Source organism: Onychomys torridus, chromosome 6 (genome assembly GCF_903995425.1).
Source record: "Onychomys torridus chromosome 6, mOncTor1.1, whole genome shotgun sequence".
NCBI lineage: Eukaryota > Metazoa > Chordata > Mammalia > Rodentia > Cricetidae > Onychomys > Onychomys torridus.
Genome location: NC_050448.1, coordinates 12,713,697 through 12,728,758, shown reverse-complemented (window position 1 = coordinate 12,728,758; position 15,062 = coordinate 12,713,697). Strand labels below are relative to the sequence as shown.

The window sequence follows — 15,062 nt, the reverse complement described above, 5'->3', positions numbered from 1 at the left end:
CTTATTGGTCAACACGTATTAAATCATTCATGAGGCTGGAAGGGGTTGGCCTGAGCTAGTTGTGATGTCATACACCTGTAACCTCATCCTTTATTATTTAGCAAGCTCAAAAGCCAGCTTGGACCAGGCAAGACCCTGTCTCAAGAAAACAATATGGTCGTGGTTAAGTTGTTTTGAGCATGCTTCTAGAGAACTCTCCCCCAAGTCATTCCAAACCACGGCCTATGCTGGCAAAGGACCCTGACACTGAAAAGTGAGTAGCATGCCTAGGGCCGGTGAGATGGCTCAGTGGGTAAAGGTGCTTGCTGCCACGCCTGATGACCTGACTTCTATCCCTGGGACCTACATGGTGGCAGGAAAGGACAGACTCCTGACAACTGTCCTCTGACCTCCACATATGTGCTGCAGCGAACATGCTCCCCACACAGTAAGAAAAATTAAAATTAATGAAAAATGGGGTGTCTAATCTAGCTGAGAGACAAGTGTAATGATGAGTTCTCATCTAGGAAAGGAATCAGTGTGAGAGAACAAGGCTAATGGGGTAGTATGATCAAAGACAGTGTCCACACAGAAAATGAAAATGTAATGAAACCCGTAGTTGTTATATGCTAGTGGAAAGCATTTAAAAATTCTCTTCTTCACATCCTGAGAATCATAGCTTTTTGGTGGGATACACAGGGCAGATGTTACCCTATAACACGAGGAAATATTATCTTAGGAGTATTTTGTTGCAAGACAGTAATCATAAAAGACAAATATGATGCCTTTCAGACTGAAATGCACAGCCAAAGGAACAGACAAACTGAAAGACACTCAGAATGCTGGTCATGGTAGCACAGGCCTATGGTCACAGTGCATGGCTCAGGCTTAGGCAGGAGAATCTGGGGTTCAAGGCCAGCTTGGTCTACCTCAAAAACAAACAAAAGATACTTAGACTTTGGGGTCATTCTGGTAGGGAAGAGTTGCCAAGTGCTGTAAGTGCCCTAAGGGGTAGCAGTGGAGCAGACGCTAACTTTCAGGAACTGGGGAGTATCCAAGAAGGAAAATTCGAAATGAAAAGATGCCATGGCCTCTTTGCAGTTGGTGGAGGAAGGAGTATGTTGTAAGTAGCTCAGCAGCTGCTTGCCTCTTTTCACAGAGGAAATTACAAGCTAAAACCATTTACAGATGTCAGTGAAGAACAAAGGGAGAAGTCCTGATAACCTGGACTGTAGTTCGGGGCCCTTGCCAGTGTAGATGATAGGCTAGCTCAAGACTAGTGGTTCTCAACATGTAGGTCATGACCCCTGAAACAGTCAAACAGCTCTTTCACGGGGGTCCCCCAAGGCCATCAGAAAACACAGGTATTCACATGACAATTCATACCAGTAGCAAACTACAGTTATAAAGTAGCAACAAAAATAATCTTCTGATTGGGAGTCAGCACAACATGAGGAACTGTAGTAAAGGGTTGTGGCATCAGGAAGGTTTCACATGATACCCTGTTCGAGACAGTGTAAAAGTCAAGAATACAGTCTGTAGAGAGATGTTCTGAGAAAGGAGGAGGCAAGAAAACAGAGGTGGGGAGAAGAGCAGCCACCAGAAAGTGCTCCTCAGGCAGTGAGATGGTGCCGCCTTTAACAGGAAAGGTGTAGTTTAGTTAGCTGAGTCAGTGTTTGGTATAAAGTGTTTAGTGTAAAGCTCTGGGTTCCATCCCAGCACCAAAAATAAAAAATCCCAAGATATGTCTCTGGACACTGGACCTAAACACCTAAAATGTTTATTAATGGCACAGTCACAGTTGCTTGAATGCAGATTGTGGAGGTTTAGCTCTCTAAGGCTGGAAAGAGTGCTCAGAAGGTGGGACCACTGGATGCTCTTCCAGAAGACCTAGGTTCAGTTTCTAGCACCCACGTGGTAGCCTATGGCTATCTGTAACTCCAGTTCTAGGGGATGAGTGCCCTCTTTTCCTTGGAAGACACCAGGTGTGTCCATGGTATACAGACATTCAGACAGAACACTTACGTAAAACAAATAAAATGGAAGCCGGGCGTGGTAGCGCACAAGGGCCATGTTCTCTGCTGGAAGCACACCAGCAGCCTGGAAAGTCAGAGACGCCCTATCTATGGCACCAGCTGGGAGAAGGTGGCTAGCTAAGAGATCTCTTTCAGGGAGCCATCTCAGGCTGTAGTCACCAGGAAGGGGAGGCTATGGTTGATAGTTTTGCACACACTGGTTTTAGGTAAAGGTCAGCCATTTGTCAACACCCACACTCAAAGCAGAGGAAAGACCATACCAGTCCTCTGAACCTGACCTGGAAGGCTTTGCCACTCCCATGGGTCTGAGGCATTGGAGTCCTTGAAAGGGTCATGTTCATGTCAATAACACACATTCGCTCAGGACCTTATCCACTCCCCATGGTTAAATATGTCATCAAAAGAACAACAACAAAAGGAAAAAAAACCCAGAAAATTATATCTCATCAAATAAACACTTACATATCAAAAAACTCTATCAAGGGGCCAGAAAAATGGCTCAGTGGTTAAGAGCACTTGCTGCTCTTACAGAGGACCCAAGTTCAGTTTGCAGAGCTCACATCGGGAGACTCACAACTCGCCTATATCCAGTTCCAAGGATTTGACTCTCTCTTCTAGCATCTCCAGGTAACTCAGACACACATATGCATAAGTAAAATAGATTTTTAAAATGCTGTCAAGTTTGAAAATTGTACATCTTATAAGGGTCAAGTATGTAGAATATGTAAAGAAGTACTGTATCTGGACAATAAAAAGACAACCTGACTTAAAAGCTGGCAGAAGCTTTAAATAGTGATCCTTTCAAAGACATGGAAAGACATGGGTACACAGGCACACACACATCACACAGACACAAACAGATGTACACCAATGACGTACATGCACAGATTTATACTCAAAGACACACACACACACACACACACACACACACACACACACACACACACACACAGAGCATGGTTAGATTCTCGATAAAATCCAAACCACAGTGAGATACTTCACAGCTAAGAAGGCTGTAACGAAAAGCACAGACCATCATAAGAGTTGAAGGGACAGGAAGATGCTAAGGAACTGGAGCCCTGGACATCGCTGTTGCAGCAGCTCTGAACAACAGCAGCTAGAATTCCCAAAGATGGAAAACACAGCATTATGCTTTGTAATACTAAAAAGTGGAAAACTCTCAACCACCAGACAGAATGCTGAAAAGCCACCCATTAGAACTGCCAGCCTTAAAATGGAGGCACGCTGCTCGATACAGTGACGTGGCTGAGCCTTGGAAACCAGCCAAGTGGGAGAAGCTGTGTACTGTGTGACTTGATTTACAAGAGAGGTCTGGTTGGCAAGTGCACACAAAAAAGATGGAGTGGAGAGGAGGAGAAGCTGAGGCATGCAGAAAAGGGGACCAGGTAGATGGAGTTCTTTGGGAACAGACAGACATGGTAGGCATGTCTTAAATTGCATCATGGTGTGGTTCAATTGTGAATGAACTAAAAAACCCAGCTAAATTGTACCTTAAAATGGCCCCTTTTATGTTAGGTAAAGTTTATTTCAGCAAAGTTTAAGAATAAGATGATGTATGGGCTGGAGAGATGGCTCAGAGGTTAAGAGCACTGCTTGTTCTTCCAAAGGTCCTGAGTTCAATTCCTAGCAACCACATGGTGGCTAACAACCATCTGTAATGAGATCTGGTGCCCTCTTCTGGCCTGCAGGGATATGTACAGACAGAACACTGTATACATAATAAATAAATAAATACATCTTTAAAAAAAAAAAGATGATGTAGCCAGGCGGTGGTGACAGAACACTGTATACATAATAAATAAATAAATACATCTTTAAAAAAAAAAAAAAGATGATGTAGCCAGGCGGTGGTGGTGCACACCTTTAATCCCAGCACTTGGGAGGCAGAGGCAGGCGGATCTCTGTGAGTTCAAGGCTCGCCTGGGCTACAGAGTGAGTTCCAGGAAAGGCACAAAGCTACACAGAGAAACCCTGCCTCAAAAAACTTAAAAAAAAAAAAGATAATGTAATACAGTAAAGCTTTGTTTTCAATAAATATAAGCCTGTTCCATCTAGGGGTTTCCCCTTCTTAACATGTCATCATCTTTCTTTGCTCTAGGATGCCAGGAAGGCCTGCAATGATGCCACGCTGGTTCAGGTAAAGTGTCCCCAGTTCATGTCAGCAGCTCACATGAGGGTCACAGTATGGGTGACATCCAGACTGTTGTTACTGAAGGTGCTGAAATAGCAGTCTGCAGGGCAGTAAGCGCTGTGGAGACATGCAGAATCATCTAGTTCATTCTTATTCTTAAGCACTTTCTCCATCTTTTTGGTATATGCTGGTTAAGCTTCTTTTCTGTGCACTGTGCATGCGTGCATGTGTTTGTGTGTATGTGTATGTGTATGTGTGTGGTGTCCTCAGAGGCCAGAGGAAAGAGTCAGATTCCCTGGAACTTAATTACAGGTGGCTGGGAGCTGCCATATGGGTGCTGGGAATTGAACCTGGGTCCTCTGGGCAAGCAGTCAGTGATCTTAACCACTGGGCCATCTCTCCAGCTCATGGCTTTCTCATAGACAATTCTTTGGCCATTTCTTTGTAGTTTCCCTTTATGACTGGTGTATTTTTTCCTTTCAAGACATCCATATTTTGGGCACACCGTGACCATTGGGTACATATGCAGTGTATCAAATCAGGGTACCGAGAGTTTCTGGTGTTATCATCGCTTTATTTTCTTTATTTTGAGAGATCCAAGCCACTTCTCTTCTAGTTCTTTATAAACTGTTGGATGGGGCTGGCAAGATGGCTTCAGGCCTCGGTTCAGTCTCCAGAGTTTGAGTAAGGTGGAAGGAGAGAGAAAGCTCCACAGAGTTGTCCTCTGACCTCTCTCTCCCCCTCACACTGTGCACATCCATTCCCTTCACCATGTTTGTAGGCGGGCATGTGTTGCAGACAGCTCTCTACTGCAGTTCAGAACCTATCCTCTGGGGGGCGGGCAGCTTGCCCAGCCACCCTTCTTCCTGCCTGCCTGTCTTCCTTCTGCTGTGGCTGCAGCGTTGTGAGTTTGGAAGTCTGTGTGTTTACCTCAGCTCCTCACACAATAGCACACAGGATGGAGGACCTGTGTCAGTCATGGCTTTGTGGACTCAACTCATGGCAGTTCTGTTGTGCTCTGTACTAAATCACCTTCAGGTACTGTGAACTGGTTTCTGCTTTTTGTCACCTCGAAGGTAAAGAGCAATGTTATTGTCACTTTCTAAAGATCACGGCTAATATGGACTCTGTGGGCCGAATACAAATGCGAACCAGGCGCACGCTCCGCGGCCACCTCGCTAAGATCTACGCCATGCACTGGGGCTATGATTCCAGGTCAGTGGCTGTCATTTCTAAACTGCCTGCAGAAGTTTTTCATTAAGAATCATGGTTTGCGCAGGGTGGTGGTGGTGTACGCCTTTAATCCCAGCACTCACGAGGCAGAGGCAAGTAGATCTCCGTGAGTTCAAGGTCAGCCTGGGCTATAGAGTGAGTTCCAGGAAAGGCTCCAAAGCTACACAGAAAGTCCATGTCTCGAAAAACCAAAAAAATAAAATAAAATAAAATAAAATAATAATAATAAATCATTCAGAACAACCCTTACTTGTGTAGTGTGGTAGAAAAGGCATCAATTGTGAACATGTTCCTTGCACTAGGAATGACTGACTGCTCATTGACACTTCAGAGATTTAGAGCTGTTTGTTCCAGTGTGGCTCTCAAACCCAGAGGCTCCTGCTTGCTAGATCCTCAGCTTGAAGTTGACAGTTTTTAGGGCCTGTGAGATGGCTTCTTGGATAGAGGTGTTTGCCTGCTAAGCTGCCCTGGGATCACCACATGTGGGCCCACAAGTACGCATAAACCTACAGAGTAGTAATAATGTTAATAAATACTTTGAAAGTTTCTAATATGAAAAATCAGTTTGCTTTTCAAAAAGATCTTTGTCTCATGATCTGTGGAAACTAGAGGAGAATTTCTTTCTTTGTTCTAGAATTAATATGCCTTCCCAGTGAAAAATCACTCTGTACATTTAGATTATTGAAGGAAAATGTTCTTTAAGATAGCTCACATCTGGCTCTGGAGAATGCCCAAAGTGGAGCTGGCCTTGGATAGAAGATCTCACTAACTTATATGCACCTGAGGCCTACGGGTTCCACGTACACTGTCGCCCCCATCTCTCTTGCAGGTCCTGGCCCAGGTTATACTTTGAACAGTTTAAACAGACAGGAGACCTCAAGTCTGGCCATTTAAGCAGCTGAAAAATTTACACAGCCAAGACACGACATATTGCCAGAACTATTTTAAGTACACCAGTGTGTACTTTTTTGGTGTCGTTTTCTCAATACAGGGTTCCTCTGTGTCGTTGTGGTGCCAGTGTGTACTTATTTAAAGAGTTGTTATCCAGGGTCATTTTGCCCACTTGGCACAATTGTGCTGTCTTAGAGAACTGGGGGCTTTATGGCAGGCCAGGACTTCACTTGGATTGTGACCCTCTGCACCCTGCAGCCCGTTAGAGGAATGTCCTTTGATGTGAGGATGGCCTAATGGCTGGCTGTAAATAGAGTAGTCTCCTTTGTTATGGGAATGGAGCCTGCTAGCTGCTCAGTCCTGGAGAATGACATTTACACCCTGGCATCTTAACATCTCTAACCGGCCTGGTCAACAAACTAGTCAGCCTTGGGGTGTTTTCGGGGAGCATTCCTTTGACTAAAGTCCACTTGCTGTTATTTCTTGTCTTCTAAGCAGATTAGTAAAACCTCTGTAATAGCATCATCTTTAGAGAGGAGTGTTATAATGTGCTTTAATATGTAAAAATTATTTTGTTTTGGGAGGGGTTGTTTCTTTTGAGACAGGTTATTGCTAAGTAGCTCCAGCTAGCCTCAAAATCAATATCCTCCTGACTCAGGCTCCTGAGTGTTACAATTACAGGTGTGCATACACTGACGACATGACTTCTCCATGGGACGGTTAAGGGGAACATCAGTGGCATCTGAAAGAGTCCAGAGCAGAGAGAGAAGGAAGTAGACAGAGCATGGCTATGGGAGCAGGAGCAGAGAGCAGAGCTGGGGGAGGGGAAGAGAAGGCAGAGCCTAGGGATATGAGGAGAATGAGCAGTTGAGGGGGGGAGGGAAGCCTGTGAGGTGGGGGACTTTGAGGGTAGGGGAGGAGGTGAGAAGGGCTAGCATGGACTCTGAACTATGTAACATGTACTTGTGATACTGAGGGAGGCTGGAAGCCAGCATGTGCTTTGGAATTCGGATAGACACCACAAATAGACAGCCATTTGCCCCTTCTGCCTTTTGGAATCTGAAGAAATGGAGTTTCCTTTAGATATGACAAGGTTTACACACCATTCCTAGCCAAAACATGGTCTTATTGTTTATTAATATTAAAATAGCAGTTAATAAGCAAAGTCTTAAGTACGTCTAAATTGTGGATGTTACTATACTTAATCAACTAACTCCACAAAAGATTGAATAATACAAAAGAAGTATTTTGATTGAATACACACCCACTCCCCGACCCCTAGGCAGGGTTTCTCTGTGTAGCTCTGGCTGTCCTGGAACTCACTCTTTAGACCAGGCTGGCCTTAAACTCACAGAGATCCGCCTGACTCTGCCTCCCGAGTGCTGGGATTAAAGATCAGCACCACCAGGCCCAGCAATGGAATAATCTTTTACTTCCCCAGCCTAACACACACACACACACACACACACACACACACACACACACACACACGTAAATAAATAAATATGATTTAACAATTATAAACAAATTTGCCTTGATACTGTAGATTTTTAACCCAAAATCTCATTACTGAAGCAATGTTAGTGATTATTTCTTAATTTTTTTCTCAAAAATAAAATAACACCTAGGAACGCCCCCCCCCCCCAACACACACACACCACCACCACCACCACCACCACCACCACCACCACCACCACCACGTATTCTGCTGACTAATTCCTGGGTTATTCCTTCTGTCAGCACAGTGCACGCAGTTGATTTCCAAGTTTTCCTTGGTCCCCCTCAGCCCACCTTTGGACCTCCCCCTCTATAAACATGGTTGGATTGGAAACCTTTGCCCACAGAGCAGAAAACTGAGTGCTTTTTGTAATTGTACCTGTTTTCGTATCTTTTACATTTTATACTGGGTAACAAAGCAAAATTCCAGAACAGAACAAAAAGAATCCAGTGACCACATAGTCAAGAATTCGTAAGTTGGTGGAGCAAAGCTTTCTGCAGCCTAAGCCACGTCTGTGTTCTCAGCTCCATGACTGGAAGGAAGCCCACAGTCCCGGGACTGCCCAGAATGTTCCTGTCTCTGCTACCTCATCATTACCCTCCTCCTAGGATACATTTTTATCTCTAGCTCTTGGAAATTACAGTTTCTGGGGCTGGAGAGACAGCTGAATGGTTAAGAATATGTACTCCTCTTCCAGAGGACCCAAGTTTGATTCCTAGCACCCACATCCACCTGTAACTCCAGCTCCAGGAGATCTGACTGCCCTGGCCTCCATGGTACCTGTACTCAAGTGTGTGGACAGTCACACATATACATAGTTAAAAGTACAAAAAATTAAAACTCCATTTCCCACACTGACATTCTCTGTTGTTTGTTTTTGTTTTTTTGAGACAGGATTTCTCTGTGTAGCCCAGGCTGTCCTAGAACTAGCTCTGTAGACCAGGCTGGCCTTGAACTCACAGCGATCCGTCTGTGCCCTCACTTTTCTCTGCCTGGGATTAAAGACATGTGCTGTCACTACCCAGACCACACATTGTCCTTTTATTAATGCAAACCGTAATGTATTCTATGTATCTCCCTGGTAGTTTTTTATATCATATCTTTGACATCTTTACTTACTTGGTTTATTATAAACATATGCAAGCGGCTTATCTCACAAGACGTCAGATGCCCCCAACACCGCTGTGGCCTGCACAGTGCCCATAGCACTGCCCTGCACTCACAGGCTCTTGGGATGACAGCCTGGGCTAGATGGAGTGTGGGCATTGGGTCTGGATCTGCTGTTAAGTCACTGAGCTTACATCAGTCACTCTGCTAATATCCACTGAATATCCACTGAAACCTTCATCAGAACTAAAATGTCCCAAGGGAAACACTGGATCATAGACAGAGACACTTTCAGGCAGTGGCTAAATATTTTGATTTCTGTTTAAAGTGTTTGGCATATAACATAATGTTTTTAAAAGTTGGGAGAAGAGTTATTTTAGTATACAGGTTTTATTAGAAAAACTGTTTTGAAGTGTCCTTCAACGATAAAATGTGTAACTAATGAACTATTTTTCCCTCAGTGTCAAATTGTTCTTGTGTTTCTCCTCTAGGCTACTAGTCAGTGCGTCCCAAGATGGAAAATTAATTATTTGGGATAGCTATACGACAAATAAGGTAGAATTTCTTTGTCTTTCTTTTAAATGATCTTGTATTTGTTTACTGCCTAGCAGTTCTTTCTTATTCAGAGCCCTTCCTTCTGAGATGAATTTATTCTAGATCCAGACCAGCTCATAGAACACACTTGTTTTTAATGTTGAGGTTTTTTTTATTTCTAGAAACAAGCTATAAGAACAATTTCAATGTATATTTGAGTTACCCTCCATCTGTCCCTCCCTCTCTCCTTCCCTCCCTCTATTATCTGTCTGTCAGTCTCCCTCCCTCCCCTCCCTCCCCTCCCTCCCTCCCTCCCTCCCTCCCTCCCTTTCTTCCTTCTTTCTCTCTCTCTATCTCTTTTTTCTTTCTTTCTTTCTTCCTTTCTCTCTCTCTCTCTCTCTCTCTCTCTCTCTCTCTCTCTTTCTTGAGACAGGCTCCTAGTTAGCCCAGGCTAGCCTTGAAATCTTGATGTAGCTCCTCAGTGCTGAGTTTACAGACATGCAGCACCACACTTGGCTTGTGAAGATTGTCATTTCTATATAGACATGAACTTTTTAAATCTTCAGTTCCTGGAATGCAGTACCCCTGATGTCTTTGTCTGTGGTAGCTCGTGGTTCCTGGGGAGCTTTGCCTTGGCTTACTCCGGAGACTTTGTTGTTTTTCTGGATGACTTAGAAGATAGACACATTGAATTTCTTCAGATATAGTAATGAAAATCTGGATTTTCTTACTGTACCCAGTGTAGCAGTGAAAACGGGGGGGGGGGGGTATTTTACAAGCCAGATCCATAGTACCATGTGTGCATTAGCAATAACTGACTTAGCAGTCAGAAACAGTGTTTCATGAAATGAACAATAACTTAAGCCTTTCCCCCTGGAGTGCTGAGGCCTAGACTCAGGCCCTTGCCCGTGCTCCTCAGGTGCTGTGTCCAGGAGCCGCACACTCAGCCTGATTGAAACTTTAAAGGTAGCTAAACCTGTGATCTAACAGTTTTTCTAGCCTAATTGGTATTAAACTAGTCTCGTTCAAACCCACTCTTCTTAAACAGAAAAACAAATACACTTTAATGATATTATTTTAGGTCAAGAGGAAGCATGGTAGTACCACAGGATGTGTGGACACCCTATATGGGGTTAGCCTTGGTAAATCAAACACCTGCTCTTCCACTTGACCTGCTTCTAAGTCTGACTAGAGCACTGCATCGCCTCGGAGGTTCTGGAATGTGTTCCTGTTAATACAAGGGCACTCGTGCAGACCCCTCGGAAAAGCCATTCAGAGTGGTTCTGATTCTTCTCAGCTCCCTCCCTTTCAAGGTTCAGTGTTCAGGTATAGGAGATTCCTCTTTTGAGCATCATTATACCAATGATTTTGCTAAAATCTTTATTCATATTTTACACCTTATTTAGTAGGCAGAGGCAAGCAGATCTCCTTGAGTCCAGTCTGGTCTACCTAAGTAATTCCAGGCCAACAGGCCTATCTATTAAGATAGTTTCTCAAAAAACAAAAACAAAATCCGTATAGCTTTGCTTTTATTTAAAACATTGGGAGGGGTATGGTGCTACAGAGATGGCTCACTTGGTTAAGAGCTCTTGGTGCTCTTCCAGAGGCCCCAGGTTTGGTTCTTAGAACCTGCATCAAGGGCTCACAACTCCCTGTGGTTCCAGCTCTAGGGGACCCAATGCCTGTGGTTCTGAGGGCACCTGCCCATCACCACACAGGCACATAATTAAAAATAAAACTGTTCCTAAAGTGAGCACTTCAAGTCCAAGTGGCCTGCTAACACAGAAAGGGGCATCCTGTGTGCCTGTGGTGTTTTCAAGGCTCACGGCCTCCTTCCCCCGGCTCCCGCCCATTTGTTCTTAGCTATGCCTGATTTCCAGCCAAGCTTGCCTCATCATAAACAGGTTTAGGAATGCACTGACTGCCCTTGAAGTCTTTCCCCATAACAGTCCCCATGCCTCTGTGCATTGCTTGTGTGGTAGATGCATGCCATTCCGCTGAGGTCCTCCTGGGTGATGACGTGTGCCTATGCCCCGTCTGGGAACTATGTTGCCTGTGGAGGCTTGGACAACATCTGCTCCATATACAACCTGAAAACTCGAGAAGGGAATGTGCGGGTGAGCAGAGAACTGCCGGGGCACACAGGTGAGTGACTGAATGCCTCCGGCCTCTGCGGCCTCCCCGGTCCTGACAGCTGACTGAGGATACATGGCAGATTGTGATCGGGTAGCCAGAGGAAAAGGAAAGCAGAAATTACTGTGATTTAAAAGTAGTAACTCTCCGAGTGCATGTGATAATGGTCATTTTGTTTCTTTAGTTTGGGGATGGGGTTGTCTTTGGGGCCTTGCCCAATGCATGTGCATTCTCCATGGAGGTGTACTCCTACCCCTACGATGTTTTCCTTTCAAATATAACTGTATTGTTTTGTAAACATGATAAATTTGCTGCCCCCAAAATCCAGACGCTCATAAAAACTTCAAAAGAAAGTGAATACGACCTCTGCACTGGAGCAAGGTTGGGGATTGGACCGTCTGTGCTGGTGGAGTCATTAAGCACTGTTGCTAGGCGGCCGTGCTAACCCCCAGGCCTCTGTACTTAGGAGGTCCCTGCCGCTCGTACCCTTCCTGTCTGTGGACCACATTTCTGCAGAGTCTCAGAACACTGGTTCTCTGCCACTTGGGGACTCTGAAACACTGATGGACATGAATCATGCAGATGCCACATTTCCCATAAAACTTTCATGGTATTTTTAGGGTCTTCTCCAGTACTGGGCCCATTTTGCCATGGGCACTAGGTTCTAGGTACTGATTAGGGAGCACCCTCTCTCAGATGTATCCAACCTGCCACCTACAGACCCACGTGGAGCCCAGGATAGCTATGAATGCAGCCCAACACACTGTCATAAATATACTGAAAATAAAAAACTCATTTAATTGCAATTTTTTAAAATTCAATTGTCGCCAGGCTGCAGTGGCACACGCTTTTAATCCCAGCACTTGGGAGGTAGAGGCAGGTGAATCTCTGTGAGTTCAAGGCCAGCCTGGGCTACAGAGTGAGATCTAGGACAGGCACCAAAACTTTGTCTCGAAAAAAAAAAATTCTACTGTGTGGTTCTTAAGCATGAATTCTGTAGATGACAATGTTGTGTCCCAATGTCAGGGTCAAACACACTGCGCTGCTAATAGGCTGCCTTGCTTGATGTCGTCACTTTGAGTGCTCACTGTCTGGTACTGTGAGGAAGACAGCAAGGAATTGGAATCATCAAAGCAGAGCTCAGTGTCCCACTGACAAGGCCCTGTTGCCTGAGTTTAGGGTTTGTCCTGCTGTGTCCTACTGAGCCACGGCCTGACATTTGCTGCTCTCTGCTGCAGGCTACTTGTCCTGCTGCCGATTCTTGGACGATGGACAAATCATTACAAGCTCAGGAGACACGACCTGGTAAGTTCATTCCAAAAGAAGCCTGTATTAGTGGGCACAGACGCTGGGGAGGGATGTGGTCATCTTGTGTCTGTACTTGTGTTTACTCACAGTGCATTGTGGGACATTGAGACGGGGCAGCAGACTACAACCTTCGCAGGACACTCGGGTGATGTGATGAGTCTCTCACTGAGTCCTGACTTGAAGACCTTTGTTTCTGGTGCTTGTGACGCGTCTTCAAAACTATGGGATGTCCGAGATGGGATGTGTAGACAGTCTTTCACTGGACATATCTCAGACATCAATGCTGTCAGTGTAAGTAAGAATACTTGTTGTTTATTGTTTTGTTTACTTGTTTCAGGAACAGAGTCTTGTGTAGCCCAGGATGGCTCTAACTTGCTACTGTAGCTGAGGATAACCTTGTACTCTTAATCCTCCTGAACCTGCTGCCTCCACCTCTCAAAAAGTTTACTGTGTGTCTAAAGTGCCGAACACCACACCATTGTAACAAACAGATTGCCTTCATGGATTCTTATAACCAGTGTGCTCTTACAACACCAAATCCTCAGTAGGTCTTGATTTTTAACATTTTAATCCATAAATCTGGTGCTTATTTTTAGACAAGATACAAGCTTTATTGGTTGATGTGGGGAGCAGGCAGCCCTGTAGTTGTTCATTGTGTTTCAGTGAGAAGCCATCCTGTATGGGGTACCACACAGGGTGCAGTGAGGAAGGGGGTGCTGCTCTCTGTAGAGAGACAGCCAAATCAGGGCGGTGGCAGTTCTGCCTTGTACCAGCTTTAAAACTGACAGAGCTGCATAACGTCAGCAAGCCTCACACTCCAGCCTTCCTAACAGGGCTGAAGCTACTTAATCAGAAAACAGCGTGGAGACTAAATGTATTGTGTATTAGAAACACAGGAAATGTTGGAGATTATTAGGATTACTTTAGTGTCCGTGTGCACACACACGCCTGTGGCTGTGTATGTCCATATGTGTGCACATGCTGTTAAGGCCAAAAGTAGACATCTGATACCTCCTCCTTTTGTGATACAGGGTCTCACTAGCCCTGGCTGGTGTGGAAATTACCATGTAGACTAGGGCTGGTTTCAGATACACAGAGATTCTCCTGCCTCTGCCTCCCAAGTGCTGGAATGCCAGGTATGCATCACCTTAGTTTTAGAGAGCACCTCTCACTGAACCTGGAGCTAATCAAGGCAGTCTAGTTGGCTCTGGAGTTCTGGGGATCTGCATGTCTCTGGAACCCTCCAGTGCTGGAGTTACAGAGGAGCGCCCCTTTGACATGGATGCTGGGGGTTGAATTCAGGTCCACTTGCTTGTGCAGCGAGCACTTCACTAAAGGAGCCGTCCCCATCCCTAATACTTCTTTTTTTTTTCATTTGTCGAGACAGGGTTTCTCTGTGTAATTTTGGTGCCTGTCCTGGATCTCTCTCTGTAGACCAGGCTGGCCTTGAACTCACAGAGATCCTCCTGGCTCTGCCTCCCGAGTGCTGGGATCAAAGGCGTGCACTACCACCGCCCAGTGATACTTCATATTTTTAAGAAACCAGTCAGATAACCGCAGGCAAGCTAAGCAGATGCCAGGTGCTGGAGATGAAGGGGGATGAACTAGCTGAAAGACAATACAAGTGATTATCAAGTGGTGATTGAGGGGTGGGGTCCTGAAGAATGGGGGCCACCACTTTGAGTCACCTAATGCCCCTGCACAGTTCAGATGCCCAAGGCTGTAGACATCCCAAAGGAACCATGCTTGTCAGTTACAATTAAGACATTACAGTTCTATAAGGTACGTGTGTGTGTGTGTGTGTGTGTGTGTGTGTGTGTGTGTGTGTGTGTTCTTTATTATTCCCATGCTGAAAGTCATTTCCATATGGTTTTGTAGATTACAATGGCCTTATTGGCTTTCTTTTGCTATGATAAAACACTGACTAAGGAACTTGGAGAGAAAAGAGTTTATTTCAGCTTACACTTCCAGGTAACAGTCCATCACTTAAGGAAGTCAGGGCAGGAACTCAGATAGGAACCTGGAGGTGGGAACTGAAGCAGAGGCCATGGAGGAGTGCTGCTTCCTGCTTGCTCCCTTTGGATTTTTATGTTGGTTTTTTTTTCAACCCAGGATTACCTGCCCAGGGTGGTCCATAGCACAGTGGACTGGGCTCTCCCACATCAGTCAGTAATCAAAGTATGCCTCAAAG

At 45.1% G+C, this 15,062-nt stretch overlaps 1 protein-coding gene across 1 annotated transcript in view; it reads left to right on the top strand.

Annotated features, from left to right (window-relative positions):
- The window catches only part of Gnb4 (G protein subunit beta 4), a 46,482-nt gene that overhangs the window by 19,321 nt on the left and 12,099 nt on the right, over positions 1-15,062 (top strand). Inside the window, exons 3-8 of the mRNA XM_036190710.1 lie at positions 4,135-4,173; positions 5,276-5,382; positions 9,388-9,451; positions 11,413-11,575; positions 12,802-12,868; positions 12,961-13,162. Of these exons, the coding sequence (XP_036046603.1) occupies positions 4,135-4,173; positions 5,276-5,382; positions 9,388-9,451; positions 11,413-11,575; positions 12,802-12,868; positions 12,961-13,162 (642 nt within the window). The remainder of the gene's footprint in view (positions 1-4,134; positions 4,174-5,275; positions 5,383-9,387; positions 9,452-11,412; positions 11,576-12,801; positions 12,869-12,960; positions 13,163-15,062) is intronic.